This window comes from Prionailurus viverrinus, chromosome D2, assembly GCF_022837055.1.
Source record: "Prionailurus viverrinus isolate Anna chromosome D2, UM_Priviv_1.0, whole genome shotgun sequence".
NCBI classification, from domain to species: Eukaryota; Metazoa; Chordata; class Mammalia; order Carnivora; family Felidae; genus Prionailurus; species Prionailurus viverrinus.
In genome coordinates, this window is record NC_062571.1 from 25,705,510 (window position 1) to 25,729,777 (window position 24,268).

At 37.3% G+C, this 24,268-nt stretch overlaps 1 protein-coding gene across 1 annotated transcript in view; it reads left to right on the forward strand.

The window, feature by feature from the left end:
- Positions 1-24,268, forward strand: part of REEP3 (receptor accessory protein 3) — a 101,719-nt gene that overhangs the window by 30,459 nt on the left and 46,992 nt on the right. The window contains exon 2 of the mRNA XM_047826351.1: positions 14,397-14,469. Within this exon, the coding sequence (XP_047682307.1) occupies positions 14,397-14,469 (73 nt within the window). The remainder of the gene's footprint in view (positions 1-14,396; positions 14,470-24,268) is intronic.

Consider the following 24,268-nt stretch of genomic DNA (forward strand, 5'->3'; position numbering starts at 1 on the left):
CCCAGAAACCCTTATCCCCAATCCAATCCTGACAAAAAACAAAGGAAGAATCCCAATTGAGGGTCATTCTAAAAAATATTTGACCAGTACTCCTCAAAACTATCAAGGCATCAAAAATAAGAAAAGCTTGAGAAACTTTCTAAGGAGCCCAGGGAGACCATGATCAAATGTAATGTGGTAAATGGGTGGGATCCCAGATGGAATCCTAGAATAGATATATGTAGAAACTGAGTAAATCTGAATAAAGTATGAACTTTAATTAATACTAATGCATTGTTAATGGCTCACTGTTGTGCAAATGTTCCATTCTAAGGTAAGATTTTAATGGGGAAACTGCATTGTGATATATGGGAACTGTCTGTGCTATTATCACAATTTTTCTGTAAGTCTAAATCTCTATTAAAATTAAAAATTTTTAGAAAGTTGAAGACATTGTGACGTTTAGCCCTGATTATTATGTCTCTAAATAAGGGCATTCTTATATAGCCTCAAGACTAATATCCTCCCAAAAATGTAACATTGATGAGATATTAACACCAAAAGTACAGTTCATATTCAAACTGCCGACATTGTCCTGATAATGCCTTATATAGCTGCACAGTTGTTTGTTTGCTTGTTTGTTTGTTTGTTTGAAAAACAAAAACAAAAACGCAGGGCTTGAACTCTGACCCTGAGATCAAGACCAGAACTGAGATCCAGAGTCAGATTCTTAAATGACCGAGCCACCCAGGTGTCCCTGCACTGTTGTTCTTAATCCAGAATCCAATCAAAGATTACACACTGCACTTAATTGTCATTTCTCTTTAGTCTCTTTAACATACAGCAGTCCTCTGATGAAGAGGGATTTTAATGCCGCTTTCTTTAGAATTGATAGATCAATTGCCCTTTGTTTAATCATTTGTGTGTGTGTGTGTGTGTGTGTGTGTGTGTGTGTGTGTGCGCGCGCGCGCATGTGTATATACACACACACATATGTTTTTTTGTTTTTTTTTAAGGAGCAAAAAGCAAGGTCACAATTGGTAGAGACTATACTATTTCTCAAAAACAGGAGTAGGGTCATCTAAAACTGCTTCTCATGAAACAATGAATGATGTTTCATAAGAGGCAGAGGGCTTGGTAGTACCAACCAGCCAGCATGCTGGTTTTGTGCTGTCTTACTGACATCAGAATTAAATTAGGTGGTGGTGTAGTTCTTGTAGTACATGTTTGCTTGCTTTTCCTGCTAGTGAGTTGTCCAAGATAGTATAAAGTTCCCTCTCTAATTTCCTTATACAAAGAAAGTACTTAGACATCCTCTAATCAGTTGACTATCTCAAGAGAAGAGAATATAAAGGCTATTTAATTCTTTCATGTTTAAATTACAAAAATGACCAGAACATAAAAATTCCTGTTACTCATTCGCTACACAAAATAGGGAGACCAAACCATGCAACCTCATTAATGAGAAATAGTAACATGTAGGATGCTTATGAAAAAGGAGGTATTCTAGTTCTAGGGAAAGGCATGAGGAAAAAAAAAAATCACTGAGTTGGAGATACTGGAAGTACTGGAAAGATTTGGATGAATGAAATGAAGTGGTTTAAGAAATATAAAAATAGAATGTTTTGGGCACCTGGGTGGCTTAGTTGGTTAAATGTCCGACATTTGATCCCAGCTCAGGTCTTGATCTCAGGGTCATCAGTTCTAGTCCTATGTTGAGCCTACTTAAAACAAAACAAACAAACAAACATACTAGAATGTTTTGATTTCCAAATCACTGAAAACTTAGTTTTAATTAAAAAGCAATGGGGAGTTCACAGATGTATCTTTAGTGCTAGAAGACAGTACCTGGCACATAGGATGCCATCAGTGATACCTGTTTTTCTGTAATGGAGAGGAATTAAAAGATTATTTTAAAGCAGAATATTAAATTCACCTTAGGGTGGGTGGAACCTAGAAGAGTTGTTATGTGCATCTGTGAGGTGACCATAGTTGACTGCTGTGCAGTCCAAGCTACACAAAGTGTCCAAAGGGAGGACTTGGCCACAATTTTATTTTTTAATTTAGTTTTATTTTATTTTTTTTGAGAGAGAAGACGTGAACAGGGGAGGGAGAGAGGGAGAAGGAGAGAGAGAATCGTAAGCGGGCTCCACACCCAGTGTGGAGACTAACACAGAGCTTGATCTATAAAGACCATGAGATCATGACTTGAGCCAAAATCAAGAGTCGGACACTTAACCGACTGAGCCACCCAGGCACCACTGGGCAGCAATTTTAGATCTGAGTGCAATTCATGGAAGTTCACTTCATGGTCATGTAGTGCTGAATGAACTGCACAGAACAAGAGAGAATCCACATTTACAGATTTCCGTAGTCATTTTGAGGCATGTATTTTTAAAAAGGAAATTTTCCCAACATTTTCAAAAGTGGTTTGGGATTTTCCTTCAATGCAAGCTTTTTTAAAACCTTAGATTACAACTGAACTCTTGTTATTAGTGTCGATGGAGCTAATGCTAAGTTTGGGTTTCAACATACCCTGTGCTGAAAGGCTAAATAAAGAAAACCGTTCCTCTTGAATTAACAGCTAACATAAGAGTGGGGTTGGTCAGCTCATAGGAGTAATTCTTAACCCCATCTAGTATAGTCACCTAACCAGTTTGATAAAAATTGGAGAACCTATAAATTTAAACTAAAGATGCAGGTATTCCTCCATGTAGACTTTGTACACAACCAAGAAATGTGTCTCTGAAATCTTTCTATATATGAGAGTAGTATATTGATGGGTCACAATTTCTTAGGTAACTTCTGAATACTGACTTCAACTAATATTGGGGATCTGCTTGCTATGGGTTATAGATTACATGAAGTAGAAAGTTGTTTTGATTTTTGGTGGGTTTTTTGTTTTATTTTGCTATGGAGGGAAGAGCACAACTCTTAAAATTAGAAGTTTTGTGTTTCTTATGTTTTGGCTTTGACACTTGCTGGGTACTTAATTCAGAAGTTCCTTAATGTCTCCAAGCCTTACATTTATCATCTGTAGAAATAGAATAATACTTACCCCACCTTGGAGTTTACTTGTAGTGACACTCAGAAAAATTACACTTGGTAAACTGGGGAATGCTGGAGATTGGCTCACTTAGTTACAAGATGACAGTCCCCATATTCTGTGGAACTCTGCCCACCGGATGCAAGGTTACTTGAGTGCTTCAAGGGTCTTCAGCCCTTGGTTCTATAGTGTACTGAGTTCAGCATTCTTTTTAAACAGTTTTCTTTGGTTTGGGTCTACCACATAATAGGCTCTAGTGGTGGGAAGGGATGGGAGTGGCTAGGGGAGATGAAGTACGAGTCTGATTTGCTTGTGGACTGATTTCTGTCCCCTAGTTTATCTTTAGCTTTCCTTTTAAAGTAGAAATGAGAAGCTCTGGGGTAAAATTAGAAGTTTAGCTCTGACAACATGAAAATTCCAAGCTTCCTAGTGCTTGATGACTATAATTAAAACATGTATAAGGTCTTTCAGAGGAATTTTTACTGTCTTTATCTCTCCTTGGTAGTTTTAAACTTGTATCATTGGTTACAGAATTCAGGATCTGAGGTTTTCTTCTCATGGGTTTGACTTTTTCTTTATGTAATTTTCATAATTCTCTTCAAGGCTGTAGTTACCTGATGGCCACTTAACTGTGTTTTACTGAATGGGAATTCTCTACTAGCCAAGATTCTTAGCAATAAATCTTTCTCAAAATTTGTGTAAGACAGAGTTGTGTATTATTCTGGCAGTGATCATGCACAAACTTTGATGGCTGCTTTAAACAGCAGCATAATGAGGGATACCTGGGTGGCTCAGTCATTTAAGTGTCTGGCATAGGTCATTTGGCTCAGGTCATGACCTCCCGGTCATGAGATTGAGCCCCGCATCCAGCTCTGCACTGACAGCCTAGGAGACTGCTTAGGATTCTCTCTGCCTCTCCTTCTGCCCCTCCCCTGCTCGTGTGCACATGTGCATGCACTTTCTCTCTCCCTCAAAATAATTTTTTTTAAAAAAATACTGTTTCTAGGATACCTTATCAGTTAAGATTCTATTTTGGAAATTCACAAGAGTCTTTGTTAATATTAGAGATCTAATAGTCAAACAGAATTGAAGTGAATTATGGTAAAGGGCAGAAAACTTTTTTTTCTTTTTCTCTGTCTTGCATGAAACCCTTTATAAACTTGGTTGCCATAATAGCCTGCCTTTTATTTACTTCAGTAAATTCGGTGAATTCCCTCTACATACAGTGTTTCATGGTTTTTCTGATGGAAAGATACTGTAGTTTCCCTTGGCTAAAACACATATCCAGTGGTGTGCTGGTAATGCTTACCAACTGAGAGAAAAAGGTCTGATTCATATCGTTTGCTAATTTCCCTGATGTGAATTCTCCCTACAATAATAGCCTTTTCAAGCCACCAATGTGAGGTCACTGAATGTGGAGCTGGGAGGAGAGACACACGGTGCAATGAGCATTTCCACCATACAGACGAATAGATGTAAATAACTTCAAGACCACATAGTAAAATGTACTAAGATGATTGGAAAATGCGGAGTTTGAATATTTACTGTTGGTTTTTAATATGTCTTCTGTATTTAAGTTACTTTACCATAGGATACACAGGAAACTATTTGCATGCCTATCTTTGGGGAACTATGTGGTTTCAAAACAGGAAAAGACTTTTACTTTGCTTTTTCATTCTTATGTTCTTTAAATTAGTTACAGGTGTTAAATTTATGAGCAACAACAAACACAATATTAAAGCAGCAGCTCTCTGGGTGATTCTGATGTATGTCTAAGTTGAGGAACTACTAATGGTTCTCAGCCACTAGCTTCCTAAACTAAAAATGTTTTTCTTGGTTCTCTGGCACCTTAGAGCTGATTTTGTGCTTCATCGCAGTGATTATTATATCCTATTAATTTACATGCTCTTATGTTCTTCAGAATGATTTGAGAACTTTTTTGCCAAATGTAGATGTTAAAATGCAAAGAAAAATAAGAGTTTCACTGCTAGAAAAAAATTGCAAAGTCGAAAATCAGAATTTGTAAATACAAATATGCCAATCTTAAGGTTCGCCATACTTGATAATCGAGTTGAACAACAGATTTTTTGTTTCTGAGCTTCCTAGCAATCAGGGATTGGGGGGAGGGAGGGAATAATATTTTTACCATCATATTCTCCTAGAATGCCAAGCATTGCATTTACTGAATTCCAAAGTAAATCACATACATGAAATTTCATGTAGAGGGGTACTCATAGACAATGCCCTTAACACATTCCTCTAGTATTTATAGCCATGGGTTTCATATGGCTGTTTCCTATACCTCGAGAAAAAAATTTTTAAAACCATAAAAATACGTTCTTAATTTTTTTAAGTGTTTATTTTTGAGAGAGAACCAGTGCGAGCCGGGGAGGGGGAGAGACAGAGGGAGACACAATCTAAAGCCAGCTCCAAGCTCTGAGCTGTCAGCCCAGAGCCCGATGTGGGGCTTGAACTCACAGACTGCAAGACCATGACCTGAGCCAAGTCACATGCTTACCCAACTGAGCTACCTAGGCGCCCCAAGAATGTAATTAAAAAGCATCTCAGTTGAAATGACTTTTCCCTTAAAGGAGAGGTTTAACAGTAACCTGATGGTCAAGCTTGATTCAAATTTGGAATGACACCTCCTAGAGGAATAAAGATTTAGAACAAGGCTGACAAAACATGGCAAATAAGTCTACTCAGCTCCTGTCCTTTGTAGGTGTGAGTTTATGGTGCTGTGTTGAAGAGGACTCTGAGACCAGGGTCAGCAGAAAGGAGTAGTACAGTCTGTCTGGGTTACAGGAATGCAGAACAGCAGAGAAACTTCTGTGTGTTTGCCATCCTTATGCAGGCTATCTTATGTAAATTTCACTGGTCTCTGTAGTGTAAAGTGGATTGCAGACAAATGCAGTTTACAATCTTCGATAAGGGCCTGGAGTGTTATATTCTGTGTCGCTTTTTGAGAGTATATATGGTATCTTGTGTTAATTGTGACTAACTCATGCTAACAGCCTGGTGCATCTATCATCATTCTGGTTTTTGACTCTGTAGTTTATTTTGTCTATTTAATATTTGGTATCCCATTTTAGTTCATCTCCAGTCTGAGTTGTTTTCAGTTCTTTCATCTAATAGAACATCATCATTACTGTTTGTTTGTTTGGGAGTATGATTCTAAAAGCAGTGAAATAAGGAGAATTTGTCAAGTAATTCCTGTGGGAGCATTATCTTGTTACGCATTAGTATCATGTAGTTCCTATTATTGGCAATGAGCTACTTGTTGCACTTACTTTTAACGAACTACAACAAATTCTTTTATGTTATTAGAGAGGAAATTTATTATCTAAAGACAATCTCAGGGGAAATTAAAGTAGTTCAGAAATGTTAATATCATTAGCTATAATATTTTGGGTTTGTTTTTTTTTTTTTTTTAGTAATGATACAGAAGTTAAACTAATGTCATACACCTTGTAAGTTTACTGGCTCTCTCGTGCACTCTCCAAAACCCACATTTAAAAATTAGTGTTTATTTCCTAATGACATCCTAACGTGGAATAACTAGGCCAAACTATTCTTTAGAAGCGTAGCATCAATTTATATTCTTATGGGGAAATTACTCATTCAAGGACTATTTTTAACAGGCTTAGAAAAAAAGTCACATAGATAGTCAGTAGGCATTTTTTTCAGCAGATGAACTGTGTTTTTCTAAGATATGGATTAGAACAATCATACAAAAACAATAATACAGTGTATCAGCCTCAGTCTTCACATCTGTAGAATAGGTATGAAAATAGTACCGGTCTCTGGGTATTATTGTGAGAATTAAGTGCAGCAATATATGGAAACTGCTTACTATCCTGCATAGTATAAAATGTCAATAATTATTAATTATTAGTAGTCGTAGAAAGATGGTTCACCATAGCGTTAATTAAAATAGTAGTAAACATAGGAAAGGATTTAAATGATTTTCATCCATATGAGTTAATATTATACCATGTCTTTTTTTTTAATTTTTTTTTTAACATTTATTTATTTTTGAGAGACAGAGACAGAGCGTGAGCAGGGTAGGGGCAGAGAGAGAGGGAGACACAGAATCCGAAGCAGGCTCCAGGCTCTGAGCCATCAGCACAGAGCCTGACTCCCGACTCGAACCCATGAACCGTGAGATCACGACCTGACCTGAAGTAGGACGCTCAACCAACTGACCCACCCAGGCGCCCGTACCATGTAGTTTTTTTATGTTTATGTATTTATTTTGAGAGAGCACATGTTGGCAAGGGAGGGGCAGAGAAAGAGAGAGAGAGAGGGAAGGAGGGAGAGAAAACCCCAAGCAGGCTCTGCATGCTGGCCTAAGCCAAAAATGAAGAGTCAGACACTTAACTGACTGAACCACGCAGGTGCCCCATACATACCATGCACTTTTTAAATGACATTCTTTAAGGATATGTAAAGACGTAACAAAATGGCTTATAATATCATGTTTACTGAAAGAGTATATAGATTTTTATCCTGCCCTAAGATGTCAGTTAATTATGTTTAAATTATGTTTTAATTAGGTTATAAAATATTGTTTCTAAAACATTGTCTTTAAATATGTTAATTATATTTTAAAATAATGTTCTTTAAAGAGATCATAGAAAAAACTGGAAAATACCAAAATGCTAAGGATTAATGTTAAAGATTTTTTTTAATTATTTTTTTAATGTTTATTTATTTTTAAGAGAGAGTGCAAGCCAGGGAAGGGGAGAGAGAGAGAGAGAAAGAGAAGGGGACAGAAGATCCAAAGTGGGCTCTGTGCTGACAACAGAGAGCCTGATGTGGGGCTTGAACCCACAAACTGTGAGATCATGACCTGAGCCAATGTTGGACACTTAACCTACTGAGCCACCCAGGTACCCCGATGTTAGTAATTCTTAAAAGTAGATGATAGGTATAGGGAAGTTATATTAATACTATTCTGTTCCTATGCTGTAGTTTTCATTTTTCATAATCATTTCTTAAAAGAATGACAATAAAGTTTAAATCCTTGGAATTAGTATTTTGTGACTTGTTTAGATGTAAATTAATCCCTTGGCCAGTTTTGTTATTAAAATTTTATTGGTACTTGAAGGTTTTTTAAAGCATTTAAGAGAATGATAGATCAAACTTGAGACCATTTGATAAAAATTATAACAAATACATATAAATATTTGGAATGGCATTTAGCAGAAAAGATGGTTCATTCAGTAATGGGATTACTTAGTGATTTTTGTCATTTTTTTTACTATTTTACATCTTCTAAAAATTCTACAGTAAACTGTGTTTAGAATCTTAATAAGGAAAAGCTTTAATCAATATTTGGTGAAATCCAGATAACTTTTATGCATTAAGGATATTATTCTAGGGGCGCCTGGGTGGCTCAGTCGGTTAAGCATCCGACTTCGGCTCAGGTCATGATCTTAAGGTTCGTGAGTTCGAGTCCCGCGTCGGGCTCTGTGCTGAGCGCTCAGAGCCTGGAGCCTGCTTCAGATTCTGTGTCTTCCTCTCTCTCTGACCCTCCCCCATTCATGCTCTGTCTCTCTCTGTCTCAAAAATAAATAAACATTAAAAAAAAATTAAGGATATTATTCTAGTACTAAGAGCACTCCTCCTTGTTGCTTCAGAGACTGGTCTTTGAATACACTGTTCTTCTCTAGGACAGTTTTGGTGAATGATGGATTTATGTCTGAATATATGTCCAGAAAATAGCTATTTCAGGTATTTTCTATATATGAAATATGATATAAGGGCCACCCCTATTACTACATTCTCATAAAATTTCCTTTTTAAAAAAAGGTACAGAATTTTCAATATAGCCAGTGTTCATATATAAAACTTTACCTTAGTGGGAGGAAAGGGTATCATGAGTATTTTGGCAAAATTTTCCCTCTTTAGGCAGAAATAAGATTAAGAGGAAATGAGTAACTATTTCTTCCTGCCTCCAGAACTGAAACAGTATTCAAATTTATGAGTGAATTTTATTTGTAGCAAACACTTTCTTTACAAACCATGAGTTTATTTTGTAGGTGGCCTTTTAAAATAAACTATTTGATTTTATACACTGTGCTCATACTCTGGCTTTATGCCCGACCTCCCATGTCGCAAACATCCAGAGTAAGACCCAATATTAAAGAAAATAAACCAGAAAAAAAAAAACCTAGAAAATATTACAGATGTTAGTAATAAATTACTCAGTAATATTCACATTAGAGCAGTAATAAATTATAATAGTGGTGGTCCTTAAAAAATTGTCCCACTGTTTACTAAGACATTTAGCCTTTCCTGTGTTCCAATTTAAATACATTATTGTTTTCTACTCTTACAAGAGTGAGATGTTAGGGGATATTGTGTTTATTCATTTGACTGATTCTATTCAATACAGAGGTTAAAAAATAAAGGTAAAGCACCTATATGCATTGTATAAACTAGCACCAAATCCTTACTATATATGAGAAAATACCTGTTTTGGAAATCACTTACCTTAAAAAATACAATCTAGAATATGCTAAAGGCAAAGTGATTAATCCTGACGCATTCTAAAATTCAAAACAATTTAGGGGCGCCTGGGTGGCTCAGTTGGTTAAGAGTCTGACTTTGGCTCAGGTCATGATCTCGCAGTTTGTGGGTTTGAGCCCCGCGTCGGGCTCTGTGCTGACAGCTCAGAGCCTGGAGCCTGCTTCGGATTCTGTGTCTCCCTCTCTCTCTGCCCCTCCCCTGCTGGTGCTCTGTCTCTATCTCTCTCTCAAAAACAAACATTAAAATTTTATTTTTTAATTAAAAAAAAAAGAAAGTCACATGCTTAAAAAAAAACAATTTAGAAGTCTATGAAGGGGTAGGTAGCTCTTGAAGAAAAAAGGATTGTGTAAGGTAAAAAAAAAAAAAAAGCCATATTGAGAAAACCATATTGGAACAGATGGGTTTTATAAGGAAGAGATTTTCAAATTATGTTTTGATGAGCCGCCATAGGGGCTGGTCAACAAGGAGGTATGGAGGCCAACTATTGAAGTCTTTAAGCAAGACAGTGCAGTAGGTGTATTGGGAAGATTGAATTGACATTGGAGCCAGAGGGATGTGTTGGGAAATTTTTCAGGAAGTCAGATGAGATGGCACGAGCCTAGACGTATCATTGGCCATGGGTTTGAAAATAAAACAGGAAGATGCACACTTGGACTTTCACCAAGGAAAAACCAACAGGATTGGGTTAGAGATTGGATGGATATTATAGCAGGGGAAGGAGGAGTCCAAGATCCAAATGGTGACAGAAATGAGTCTCATGTTGAATTTAAATCCAGGGGTACAAGATGACATGGGACTATGGCAGGAGGTGATTGTATCCAAATTCTAAAGGGAAATACAAGGTGAACTAAAATAACTTGAATACGTATACTAGAAACATGATGACTAACTGTGGGATTGTACCTCGTGTCAGTAGTGGGGATGAACACCCAACAGACCTGGAAATTGTGTTCTTGTTCTTCAGTTCTTAATGTTGGTCCCTTTCTCAGAAGTAACTAGGTTAGATGGCCTCTGTGCCTTTTTTTGGGGGGAGGGGGTGCCCTGTGTTAAATCATAAAGCCCTAGGTTCTGTGGCACAGCTAAAAATCCCATATCCAGAGCCTATGAATTGACTCCTGCTAGTAGTGTTGTTAGGTGAGACAGAGACTGTTACTGATGTGGCTTCCAGTTGGTGAAAATAAAATCCCCAGCAGAAGACTTGCTATTCCTCTAAACTGGCGACATCAGCCCCAAACCCAGGGTTCATTTTCTGAGGGGTAATGAAGTCACCAGGGATTTACTATTCCTCCCCCCGCACAAAAATAAACTATAAATGAACTAAAATTATGGAAATGTAAATACTCATTCTCAGTGTAAGAAAAGCTTATTTAATATAAAAGCTCATAAATATATACATTAAGGTCATAAATATATATGTTAAGGGCTGACTTGTGTCCCCTTTCCAAATGCATTTGTCAAAGTCCTAACCCCCAGTACCTCAGAATGTAACTATTTGGAGATAAAAAGTTAAGGTGATTAAGTTAAAATGAAGTCTTTAGAGTGTTTTAATCCAATATGACTGGTGTTCTTATAACCCAAGTTTGCACAGTCCAAGGGATGACCATGTGAGGACACAGTGAGAAAGTGACCATTACAATCCAAGGAGAAGGACCTCAAAAGAAACCAAACCTGCTGACACCTTGATCTTGGCCTTGTTGTAGCCTCCAAAACTATGAGAAAATAAATATCTTTGCTTAACCCATCTAGCCTGTGGCATCTTTTTAAATGACAGCCCAACAAACATAATTTAACACATATCTTAGCAAACTTTAGAATCAAAAGGTAACAACTTAGACAAATATTGGTTAATATGCAAAATAGACAAAGAAGCTACAACACTCCAGGAACAGTGAGCATATGTCGTCCCCAGAACTTGGTCTTAAATACCATCCTCCAGTGAGAAGAACCAAGGCTCCTTGGAGAAATGACTGATTGTAAGAATGAGTCAGGAAATACACATTATGAGCCCAGGGCATCATGTAGTGCCAGAAAGTAGCAAACTGCTCAAAAAAAACCTCACAATTATAGGTCTGTCAGAGGGACACAGGAGCAAACTGAAAGATGTTAGTGTTCAAAGCCTTAAACAACAAAATGAAGTACTATTGGATTAGAATCCAAAGTGTAAAATAAAAATATAGGAATCCATGTTGATATAAACAGATCATTGAATAAATAAATGGAGAATAGACTAATCTCCTTTGCAGAAAGATTCCAAATAATTCATATAGATATTCCACTGTCAAGAAGGTAGAACACAATTCCCTGCTCAAGTGTGCCCTGTGCATAGTGGCTTTCTTCCAAAGAATGGACAGGGGTGAGATGGGGAGTAACCTTACAGTTTAAAGTCTGACAAACACTACCTCAGCCAGGTGGTCAAGGTTAACATCAATAGTGATAATTCATGTCGATAGTGTGTCCTTGATATGATAGGAGGAAATGGTACTTTACCTCTTGTGGTCTTCCTCCCAAAACCCATACCTTGATTTAATCATGAGAAAAACACCAGACAAATTACAGTAAAGGGACTTCCTCCAGTACTCTTGAGTAATACTCCTCGAAACTGTCAAGGTCATTTCCAAAGAAAAATCTGAGAAATTGTTTTTCTTTTACAACCAAGAGGAGCTAAGGAGACATGACAGGTAAACATAAGGTGCTATCCTGAATGGGATCTTGGGACAGAAAAAGGATAGTAGGTAAAAACTAAGGAAATCTGAATAGAGGATAGACTTTAGTCAATAATATATCAATATTGGTTTGTTAATCATGGCAAATGTACCATGCTAATGCAAGGTCTAGGGGAAACATGATGTAGAGCTTATGGTAACTATAGTATATTCCCAACCTTTCTGTAAAATTAAAACTATTCCGAAAGATTCTTTTTAAATAGACCCAAAAAGTAGACAACAAGATATCATACACCCTGTGCATCAAAAGGCCAGTAAACACTTGAAAAGAAAATCATGTGTAGTGCTATTCAGGAATGTATATTAAAACATCTGGCACACTTTAAAAACAATAATAATAATACCCATGATTGGCAGTGTATAGGAATGTAAAGTGCAACTGCTTCTCTGGAGGGCATTTTGGTGATAGGTAAAAACGTATGTACTATTTGAAGCAGCAACATCCCAACCAGGAAGTGAAATGTTTTTACGTCACGTGCAATAGCACACCCCTGAAATTGACCAAAAGCCTACTAACATTGGATTATTTAAATAAAGTAAGGGCATATCAATGTGGAATGTAATGAACATATTAAGAATACACACTGTAGGGGCGCCTGGGTGGTTCAGTCGGTTAAGTGTCTGACTTCGGGTCAGGTCATGATCTCATGGTTCGTGAACTTGAGCTCTGTGCTGAACCCTTGCTCAGAGCCTGGAGCCTGCTTCGGATTCTGTGTCTCCCTCTCTCTTGGCTCCTCCCTCGCTCGTGCTCTGTCTCACTCTGTCTCTCGAAAATAAATAAATGTAATTAAAAATTAAAAAAAAAAAAGAATACACACTATAGAATATTTGGGGGCAAAAAAATCCCATGATGTGTCACATGAAAATGCCAACTGTAAACCGTATATATACTGTTATGCTACCTCTATGTCTATTCTTTCATTTTATGTGTGATTGTACATATCTGTTGGGTCTGGGATTTGGCGAAATAGTCTTCACAGATGGCATTAAGTCCTGTTAATGATTTAGGTATTTTATAAATGTTTACAGAGAGCTATTTTAATGCATGTTGTAATATATCAACTATTGATAATTAGAAGCCAGTGCTTCTCAAAATCATGGAGTAAAGGACACTTTTGTATTACAGGTTGTGCATGTACATACATGTTCTATTTAGATTTTGGGAATGTTACATGTGGATAAAAAGTAGGATTTGCATACAGTAAAATGTTGCCTGCAGTTATCTCTGGGAGAGTTGGGACAATTTTTATTTTTGGTGATTTTCTACCTTTTCCAAATGTTCGAGGAATCATATTTTTTGTGATGAAAAAAGTTTTATTTTAAAATTCAAATATAGGGGCCCCTGGATGGCTCAATCGGTTAGGCATCTGACTTCAGCTCAGGTCATGATCTCACAGTCCGTGAGTTCGAGTCCCACGTCGGGCTCTGTTCTGACAGCTCAGAGCCTGGAGCCTGCTTTGGATTCTGTGTCTCCCTCTCTCTCTGCCCCTCCCCCACTCACACTCTGTCTGTCTCTATCAAAAAATGAATAAACATTAAAAAAAATTTTTTTAATAAGTAAAAATAAAAAAATAAAATTCAAATATAATTAACAGTGTTATTAGTTTCAGGTATACAAAGAGAAAGTTGTTTTGGTTTTTTTTTTTTTTTTTTTAATTTTTTTTCAACGTTTATTTATTTTTGGGACAGAGAGAGACAGAGCATGAACGAGGGAGGGGCAGAGAGAGAGGGAGACACAGAATCGGAAACAGGCTCCAGGCTCTGAGCCATCAGCCCAGAGCCCGACGCGGGGCTCGAACTCAGGGACCGCGAGATCGTGACCTGGCCGAAGTCGGACGCTTAACCGACTGCGCCACCCAGGCGCCCCAAGAAAGTTATTTTTATAGGTGATTTTCCCGTGATACTATACCTAGAATATTGAAATCCTCTTTTTGTTACAAAAGTATTTTTACTTTGCTTTCTGAGCAGATTTAGTCTGCACAAATATGCATTTACACAAATTTATATTATTGCATATTTCCTATGTAGTTTCTGCTTTACTATTAGGTGAAATTTTCATGAGCTGTCAAAAGCATTGTTGTATGTGATTAGTCTCTCATTCTTTTTACTTTTAGGTTGGTGTTTGGAATGCTTTATCCTGCATATTATTCATACAAAGCTGTGAAAACAAAAAACGTGAAGGAATATGTAAGTATAGTTTTATGAGTGATTGATTCTAACTTAATGTATCTGTGATATACAAGACCAGAAAATCATTATTTTAGAAATAGCTGGGATACTGTTTTTGGTTAAAAATGTTACATGAATATGAGTTTAATGAAGTTAGTCTTTTAAAAATAATTTTGAATACAATTCCAAAGTGGAGTTTCAAAAAAAGTTCACTGTCCGTTGGTATTTAAATAAGTGTATGATCCAGTGAGTAATTGGATCTCTTACTCATTTTGTCTCAGTTCCAGTATAAGAAGTTAGGGGGCTGTCTGGTTTTTAGCCTTGTGAATTTATAGGTACACTGAGAACATAGTTCTTTCTTACTCCAAACCTTTTCCTTTTTTCATAACTGGTTTGTCACTTTTTAATTCATTTAAGTATACAGATGTCTTATCACTGCTGACAATAGCAGTCTTTTTTCTTCTTAAATCAGACTCTACAGTTGACCCTTGAACAGCACAGGGGTTAGAGCCACCAACCTCCCCCTCCCCTGCAGTGGAAAATCTGAGTATAATTTTTTTTTTTAATGTTTATTTTTTGAGAGAAAGAGAGAGTGTGTGAACAGGGGAGGGGCAGAGAGAGAGGGTGACACAGGATCCAAGCAGGCTCTGGCGGACAGCAGTATAATTTTTAACTCCCCAAAAACTTAACTATTAATTGCCTGCTGTTGATCAGAAGCCTTACCCATAGGTAAACATATGTATGTGTATTATGTACTATATTAAAAGTAAACTAGAGGGGCACCTGGGTGGCTCAGTCAGATAAGCGTCCGACTTCATCTCAGGTCACGACCTCGTGGTCCCTGCATTCAAGCCCTGCATCTGGCTCTGTGCTGACAGCTGGGAGCCTAGAGCCTGCTTCAGATTCTGTCTCCCTCTCTCTCTGACCCTCCCCCACCTCTCTTGCAAAAATAAACATTGAAAAGAGAAAAGGTAGAGAAAAGAGGTTAAGAAAAATCATAGGGAAGAGAAAATACGTTAATAGGCCTGTAAAACAAATTTATGGGTAAATGGACCTACACAGTTCAAACCTGTGTTGTTCAAGGGTCAACTCTACCAGCCAATACATTCCTCCTCATTTGGAATGTTTGTCATACTGTTATTAAAGGAGATCTTTTTTTCTAAATCTGATTAGCTCTACAGTTTAAATACAGGGTGAATTTTCTCAACTTTGTGCCCATTTTTTCACCTATAAAGTATTATAAACCCAGGATAAGAACTCGTGTGCCTCTGTGTGACTTTGTGTATATTTCTGTGCTTACGGTATACTCCTGTCTTCCCTCCAAATCTGGGTGATTTTGTTGGGAAAAGAAATAAGTACAAATTGAAAATGAAGTTTATATGAGAAGCTCTAGTGATACAAAGATATCAGTGGGCACACAGATACCATGCCCTAAAATAAAAAGGGGGTAACAGTAAGAAATATGAAGGTATAATAAATTATAAATAAATATACAAAGTTATAAATAAAGTATGTAAGTTATAATAAATTATAATAGGCCTGTCATTTATAAACTAATGCTAAAAGAACAGAAAAGATGGTGTTTAGGGATTAGCCTAAGAACCATTATAAAATATTAATTCTTTATTTTTTTAATTTTTTTTAATGTTTGTTTATTTTTTGGAAGAGAGCCAGACAGAGTACGAGCAGGAGAGGGGCAGAGAGAGAGAGAGGGAGGGATACACAGAATCGGAAGCAGGATCCAGGCCCTGAGCTGTCAGCACAGAGCCCAACACGGGGCTCAAACCCATGAACCATGATATCATGACCTGAGCTAAAGTCCGACACTTATCCAATTGAAACACCCAGGCACCCCAATCCATTTCTTACTATGTGTCACTTTAAGTTTGTTAGTATTATCTTTTAGAGACTTAAAAACTTGGGTTTCTGTGTTTGAATCCTTAATAAACACTCAGATTTTTATTCCTGTATTAGTCTATAAATTTGGGATGAATAAGAATGGTTCTAACCCTGAAATTTTAATTCTACTTCATAAGTTAAAGATAACCTTTGGACGAGAATCCAGCAACATTCTCATTCAAACTGATGGAAAAACTAGGGAAGTAGAAAGGCAATTGGTTTGATAATTACATGGTAATCAACTCTCCACAAATGAAAAAGCTAAAAGCAAAAATGGTAAGGCATTGAAACAGAAGGCAGGGCATTTGCTTTTGACAAGGAAATGTGCTACAACTCGGAAGACGTGGTGACCAAGTTGTCTGCCATCAAGGCTGCTAGAGAGACCAAGCTGAGATATCATATTAAAACATTTGCATTTATATGATTTCCTACCAATTTCAAAAATACTTTTATATATTATTGTTTGCAATAGCTACTATAACAAAATGCCAAATACTTACTGGCTTAAACCAACCCAAATGTATTTATTCTCTTACCATCCTAGGGAACAGAATCTGAAATGGATTTACAGGGCTGTACTCTTTCTGGAGTCTCTAAGGGAAAATCTTTTACCTTACCTTTTCTAGCTTCTACAGGCTGCCTGCATCCTTGGCTAATGGTTCTATTCCTCAGCTTCAAAGCCAGAAACGTTGAGCTGAAACTTCTCACATTTCCATCCCTCTAGTTCTCTCTTCTGCCTCCCGATTCCACTTACAGGAATGCTTATGGTTACCTTGGGACCACCTGAGTAACCCACGATCTTCTCCGCATCTTAGGGTCAGCTGATTAGCAACCTGAATTCCATCTGCAGCCTGATTACTCCTTTACCATGTAACATACTCACAGGTTTTAGGAATTAGGTAGGACATGGACATCTTTGGGAGACATTTTTCTGCATACCATAATATCTCACTGGTCCTCACTTCATAAATAAATAAATAAATAAATAAATAAATAAATAAATAAGTAAGTAAGTAAGTAAGTAAGTAAATAAGTAAATAAATAAATAAAGTAAGTAAGTCTGGAGAATGTTTCGATGTTACAGTCTCGGAGAAATAAATTGACTTACCCAGGGTAACATGGAACATTAAGGCAGGAATCATACCAGATTGGATATGTTGTTACAAATATTTCATTCTGTCTCTTCTACCAAAAGTAGGTGAGGATTCTAGCTTGTAAAACAGTTTTCACAACCAGCCAGTGGATGTGCTTCCAAAGTAGACCTCCAGGAGCCACAAAAATAAGGATATTTTCAAAGAAGGGCAATGAGGCTGTTTAACCAGTACTTAGGGCAGGACTCTTACATATCGAAATCAACTATGATCAGAACGGCTAAAGATGAAATTAGGTTTTGAAAGGGTTGGCAGGTAACTATTTCCAACCTAAATTTAGTTGTTTTTTGGGTTTTTTGTTTTGTTTTGTTTTGTTTTCAGTTTGTTAATTTGAGAGGGTGCGTGCATGTGCCTGCACAAGTGGGGACAAGACAGACGGAGGGGGAGAATCCCAAGCAGGCTCCACGCTCCATGCTGGGCCCATGGCAGAGCTCAGTCTCACAAACCTCGAGATCATGACCTGAGCCAAAATCATGAGTTGGAAACTTAACCCACTGAGCCACCCAGGTGCCCAAACCTAAATTTACTTTTGACAAAATGTTTGAATATTATTATCTTGCTGAGTCTCACCTAGCCTTACTTTAAACTTTGATTATAACAGTTGTATTAGAACTCTGTTCTCAGAAAGTTTTCCTATATAGTGATCCCATCCTAATTGATTTTGTTTTGTATATGGTAATTTCTTAGTAAAGTTAACCTTCATATTTCCCTGTTATATTTTTAATGGCCTTTTATATTATCTGATATTATATTATTTGTATGTGTATTTGTCCTCCCCACCAGAAACAGCTCCATAGAGTTTGGTTGTTTTGTTAACTGATACATTTCCCTACCTAGAACAGTACATGGTATATATAATAGGTACTCAATATTTTTTAAATGAATGAGTGAATGAATGAATAAGAAAAGGAAGAAGAGTTGAAGAACATGTACATTTCTTAAGGGGATTGGTCTAGGTTCTCAGCTTTGATTCTGCTGGGTTAAGGAGTACACAGTCCAGTCTGACTTAACCCAAAGCTCAGTGTCTTTGTGGTATTTGGTTGTTACCTAAATTCCACTGATATCTACTTCAAAATTGTTTTCAGAAAGCAAACATTTTAGATTAATTTACTTCTTTCCACCCTAACTACTACCATTCCCCTTAAGCCTACAAACAGTAGATTGCACCTGATAAAACAGATGCTGTGCTCAAATCAAAACAAATGGAAAGTGCTGTGTATTTTGGCAACCTTCCTTTCTTCCTTTGCCTATTTTTAAAACAGAGCTTTCCTAGGATATAATTTCCTGTATAGTGTGGCTGATATGGCCTACTTAAAGTCTTTCAGCCTTGCAGTAATTGAAATGTAAACTTACTGAAGAATTAGTATGGTTTTGCAAATTTTTTTAGGCTTATACCATCTCGTGACTTGAAAATAGAGTGTTTATTTCCAAGTCGTGTGTAATTGCTGTAGCTTTTCTAGGAAACCGTGTTCTTATTCTAAGAATGTTGGAGAACGTGGCAATGAAAAGATTGGCTAACAGCACTTAAAAATCAAAATCAGACATTTGGTCTGATCACAGAGATTTACTGTGAGCAAGAACAAAGAACAGGGAAAATTCTGGGAGATTACTCTTTTAAAGGCTTAGAAATAGCCCTCTACGGATGCCTGGATGGCTCAGTCAGCTAAGAGTCTGACTTCAACACAGGTCATGATCTCATGGTTCAGGGTTCGAGCCCCACATCAGGCTCTGCACTGACAGTGCAGACCCTACTTGGGATTCTCTCTCTCTTCCTCTCTCTCTGCTCCTCCCCCACTCACACATACATTTTCTCTCTCAAGATAAATAAACTCATTTAAAAAAAAAAAAAGGAGCTAGCCCTCTAAAACCCTATTGACTTGGTTTTGAAAGTGACCTAATTTTTCCTAAATACTTGGGTGATATGAAAGTGAACAAATATACCACATACTAACTTTATAGTTCTTGTCAGTTGGTAAAATCTGAAGTTATTTACTAGTTTTAGAGTGGATATAGAAGGGAAGAAATGCAATAAAGTACTTTTTTTTTTATTGTCAAGAAGTGTTCCCCAGCCATCTTTTCATATTTTGGATTAAAAATACTCATTTGATTCAAAGGTTTTAATTTGGGAAGTGTAAAGGTTAACCCACTGATTGAGATGGAATTTTTGAAAATTAGTCTTGTTAGACCACATGTTTATTTGTTTATTTTCCACTTTGATCTACTTTTAATTTACTTTTTGTTTTTATCAAAGCTGTAATTATTTAAATTTTAAAAATCAAATAGTTTCTAAGGCTTATTATGAAAAGAACAATTCCCCACCTTCCCCATCTCCATTTCTCTCTAGAGGCAACTACTTTCAGCTCTTCTAGCTGAATCCTTTAGTATTTATTTCCATATCTAAATGACATGCTTATATTACCATTTCTTAATTTTTCAGATGGGCATTATCAGTTGACTTCTTGCTATTATTAAGGATGATTAATAATAGTTATCACATATAACTATACACATGCATATTTCCCTGCCATTATAGCCTCCCAGGGTCATTACAGTGTAATTTGTATTGGATCAGTATTCAGTATTTGCATTATGTAGGCTAAGTTAAAAAGAAAGAAGCAATAGACTAAACAAATAAAGAACACAGCACCTAGAACCACGCTGCCAGAGTTAACATCCCAGTCCTATCTGTTACTAGCTATGTCATTGTACAAGTTATCTGACTTTTCTGTGCCTCAGTTTCCTCATCTGTAACATGAGAACTGTTATAGTACTTACCTCCTCAGGTGGTGGTGAGAATTACATGAGTTAATGAACATAAAGCATTTAAATCAGTACCTGACATAGAATAGTACCTGTTGTATAGGATTTTTCATGATAGAAACACTATTTGCATTTGGTCTCTGTGGTATCCTATCATTACCATTTTTTTTCCTGCACAGTGGTTTGTTTTCCCTGCTTGTTATTCATTGTCTTGTTTTCTGGTTTGTTGTTTGGTTGGTTGGTTTTTCACTTATGTGGGATTCTCTATTATTGCACATTTACACCTGAACTCTGCCGCAGTTGTGTGGATTTCTTCTCTGTGTTATCATCCAATGGATATTCCAGACTAGCTCTTGTTTTAGATCCTCAGATTTCTTAATCTCCTGTTTTCCTCCTTTTTAAGTTTACTTCCTCATTTTAATGAAGTACATCCTTCCGGAGAAGACTGTGTGAAAGACAAATTTTTTGAGATGCCAGATTGGAAATAATTTTCCTTCAGAATTTTGGAGACATTTCTCCATTGCCTTTTAGCCTGTAGTGTTGCTGTGGAGAGTCTGAAGCCATTCTGATTCTCACCAGCTTGTGGGATCTTTTCCATGTGTGGAAAATTTAGGTTTAAAATTTCATGATTATGTGCCTTGGTGTGAATCGATTATGGTAGATTTTGCTAAATCCTACCCTTTTAACTTGGGAAATCCTTTGTCCTTCAGCTCTGGGAAATTTGGTTAAAATTTATTTCTTTATCGATTTTCTCTGCTTTGTTTTCACTGTTTGTTCTGTCTGGGATTCCATTTATTCAGTTGTAAAGCTACTTGGACCAATTATCTAATTATCTGATCTTTTTTCTTCTTTTTCCTGTCACTTTTTCTTTCTGTTCTATTTTATGATGAGTTTCTCAATGTCATCTTCTAACCCTTTAGTTAATCTTTAATTTCTGTCTCTGTGTGTTTAACTTTTAAGAGCTCTTTTTATTTTCTGAATGTTCCTTTTCCTATAGTGTTCTATCCTTATGTTGTTTAAAATAGCTTCCTTTTTGTCTATGTATATGAAAAATGGGGTTTTTTTTAGATACGTTCTTTCTGCATAGTCTCTCCTTTGACTTCTGGTTTTTGTTTGTTTGAGCCTCTGTCTCTCATGCATGATTTTCTCAAATGTTGGATAATATTTGGTCCTCCACTCACATTTGAGTATGATAATCAAAAGCTGGTTACAAGGCCTGAGCCCATGAAGAGGCTTGCTGAATGTCATCTTTACTGTAGGGTGATCTGACAAGGCAGCTGTATTTGTTCCCAGTGTTCCCGGTTGTACCACAAACCGAGTGGCTTAAAAAAACAGAAATATATTGTCTCACAGTTCTAGAGGTTAGAAGTGCGTAATCAAGATGTGGACAGGGCCAATTCCTTCTGAAACCTGTTGAGGAAATCCTTTTCTTCTTTCTTTTCTTTTCCTTTCTTTTCTTTTAAGTTTATTTAAATAATTTATTTGGGGAGGGGGAAGGGATAGAGAGAGAGGCAGAGAGAGAATCCCATGCAGGCTCTCTGTCAGCACAGAGCCCAACACAGGTCTTGAACTCACAAACTGCGAGATCATGACCTGGGCCGAAACCAAGAGTTGGATGTTTAACCGACTGAGCCCCCCAGGCACCCTGAGGAGAATCCTTTTTTGCCTGTTTGCAGCTTCTGGTGGTTGCCAGAAGTCCTTGGCATTCCTTACCTTCCAGGTGCAGCACTTTGATCTCTGTCTCTGTTGTCACATGGCGTTTTCCTCTTGTGTCTGTGTATCAGTCTCTTCTCTCCTTCTTACAAGGAGCCAAGCATATTAGATTCAGGGCCCACTATACCCCAGCATGACTTCATCTTAACCAATTTCATCTGCAGTGGCCCTATTTCCAAATGATGTCACATTTTGAGGTACTGGGGGTAAGAACTTTGTATTAGTCAGCTCAGGCTGCCATAACAAAATACCACACAGTGAGTAGCTTAAACAACACAAATTTATTTTCTCACAGTTGTGGAGGCTGAAAGTCTAAGATTAGGGGGCCATCAGGGTTGATTTTGGGTACAGGCTCTTCCTGGCTTGTAGACAGCCATCTTCTCTCTGTGTCCTCACGTGGCCTTTTCTGGATGCCTGTGTTAAGAAAGCCCTGGTGAGTTCTTTCTTATAAGGACACCAGTTCTATCAAATTAGGGCCCCCTTATGACCTCATTTAATCTTAGTTACCTCCATAAAGGCCCTGTTTCCAAATACATTCACCTTGGGGGTTATGGCTTCAACATATCAATTTGGGGGAATCACGGGTCAGTCCGTAAGAGACTTCAACATATCTTCCTGAGGGAGACACAGTTCAAACCATTACAACTGTTTCCTGGGACAATGATCAGTGTCTGTATGTTTAGATATTTTCTCTCATGTCAGAGTCTTCAGACAAGATTCTTCCATTCTGAAAGGTACTTGGTTGCTAGCGTTCCGGTGAGAGACTAAGGGTTGGGGGCTCTCAATATTTAATTTATAAACTAGAACTTAATGCCTACTCTCAACTGTGCCAGAGATTTGCAAATCCAGAGGCCCTTTGACTCTTCCCAGAGAATCAGCCGCAAAGTTCCTGTGGGAGGAAGAAGGGGCATCGCCTGACCGCGAAAAGGGGAGGGCATCTGGAAGTCTACCTGCTCCTCAGGCAGACTTAACAGCCATACTTCCTGGCTTTTGCCCTCGTGACCAAGGACTGTGTCACCAGTTCTTGAGCCTTTGGGGAGCTCTGCGGTGTAAAGTTGGATTGCTTCTCCACTTTCCCACTGTCAGCTTAATATCCAATTTTCTCAGGCCTCCTAACTCAGGTGCTCCTCTTCCACTTCCTTCCTACCTCCCCAAAATTCAGATTGCTGTCTTCTTTTCTTCATTCTTTTGGACTTGTCTTTTTTAAAAAATCACGTTTACTGTTGTTTTAGTGAGATTTGTGGTAAGGATGCAATTAAATGTATATGTGCAGTTTATCAATCTTTACCCAGATTCCCAAATTGACTATGTGAGTGGAACACTTCTGGTTGAAATATACTGTGATATCAAATATAACTTATCATGAAATAAACCATTATTGTTGGTTTTTAAAATGTGCTCACATAGAAGACAGATTTAAAGTAGTAATAGATACCATTTATTTTAGATCTTTGACAACAATTTTGAAGTTTAATTTTAACTGACATACAGGGAATCCATGTGTATCATGTCTTGAGTTATATGGTTTGTAAATCAAGTATTGATACATAAAAATCACAATTTTCACTTAGGACAGTTGAATAAAGTCACTTGAGACAATTTATTATCCTTACTTACTTACTTTTACTTAAAGTAAAGCGGGTGATGAATATTGTTTTATAAACCTAATTCTTGATGTGCCAAGTTTACATATTGTATGTATAATACATATTAGTATGCAACTTCACTGCTGAAGTAATTGATGCTGTTATAATTAAGTGACTTATACTCTTCCTTATGTTTTCTAGAAATGATTTCTTTATGATCATCTCATGACCATTACAGTGGATCCACTTTAGGAAACAAGTGTTAAATTTAAATAAGGTTATTTATTTGGGGAGGGTGTTTAATGAACACCTAGCACGGTTTTTTTCTGAAATTTTAGAATATGAGGGGCGCCTGTGTGGCTCAGTTGGTTAAGCTCCAACTTCAGCTCAGGTCATGATCTCATGGTTAGTGAGTGAGCTCCGTGTCTGACTCTGTGCTGACAGCTCAGAGCCTGGAGCCTGCTTCGGCTTCTGTGTCTCCCGCTCTTTCTGCCCTTCCCCCAATTGTTGTTCTGTCAGTCTCTCTCTCTGTCTCTGTCTCTCTCTCTCTCTCTCTCAGTAAATAAATAAACTTTTAAAATAAAATAAAATAAAATTTTAGAATGTGAATTAGAGCACCCCTTGACCTTGTATGAAGTAATTCAGAAGCATCCCCACAGTTTTCATGCTAAGATGCAGCCGGCCGACTGCAGCAGTCTTATCCTTTAC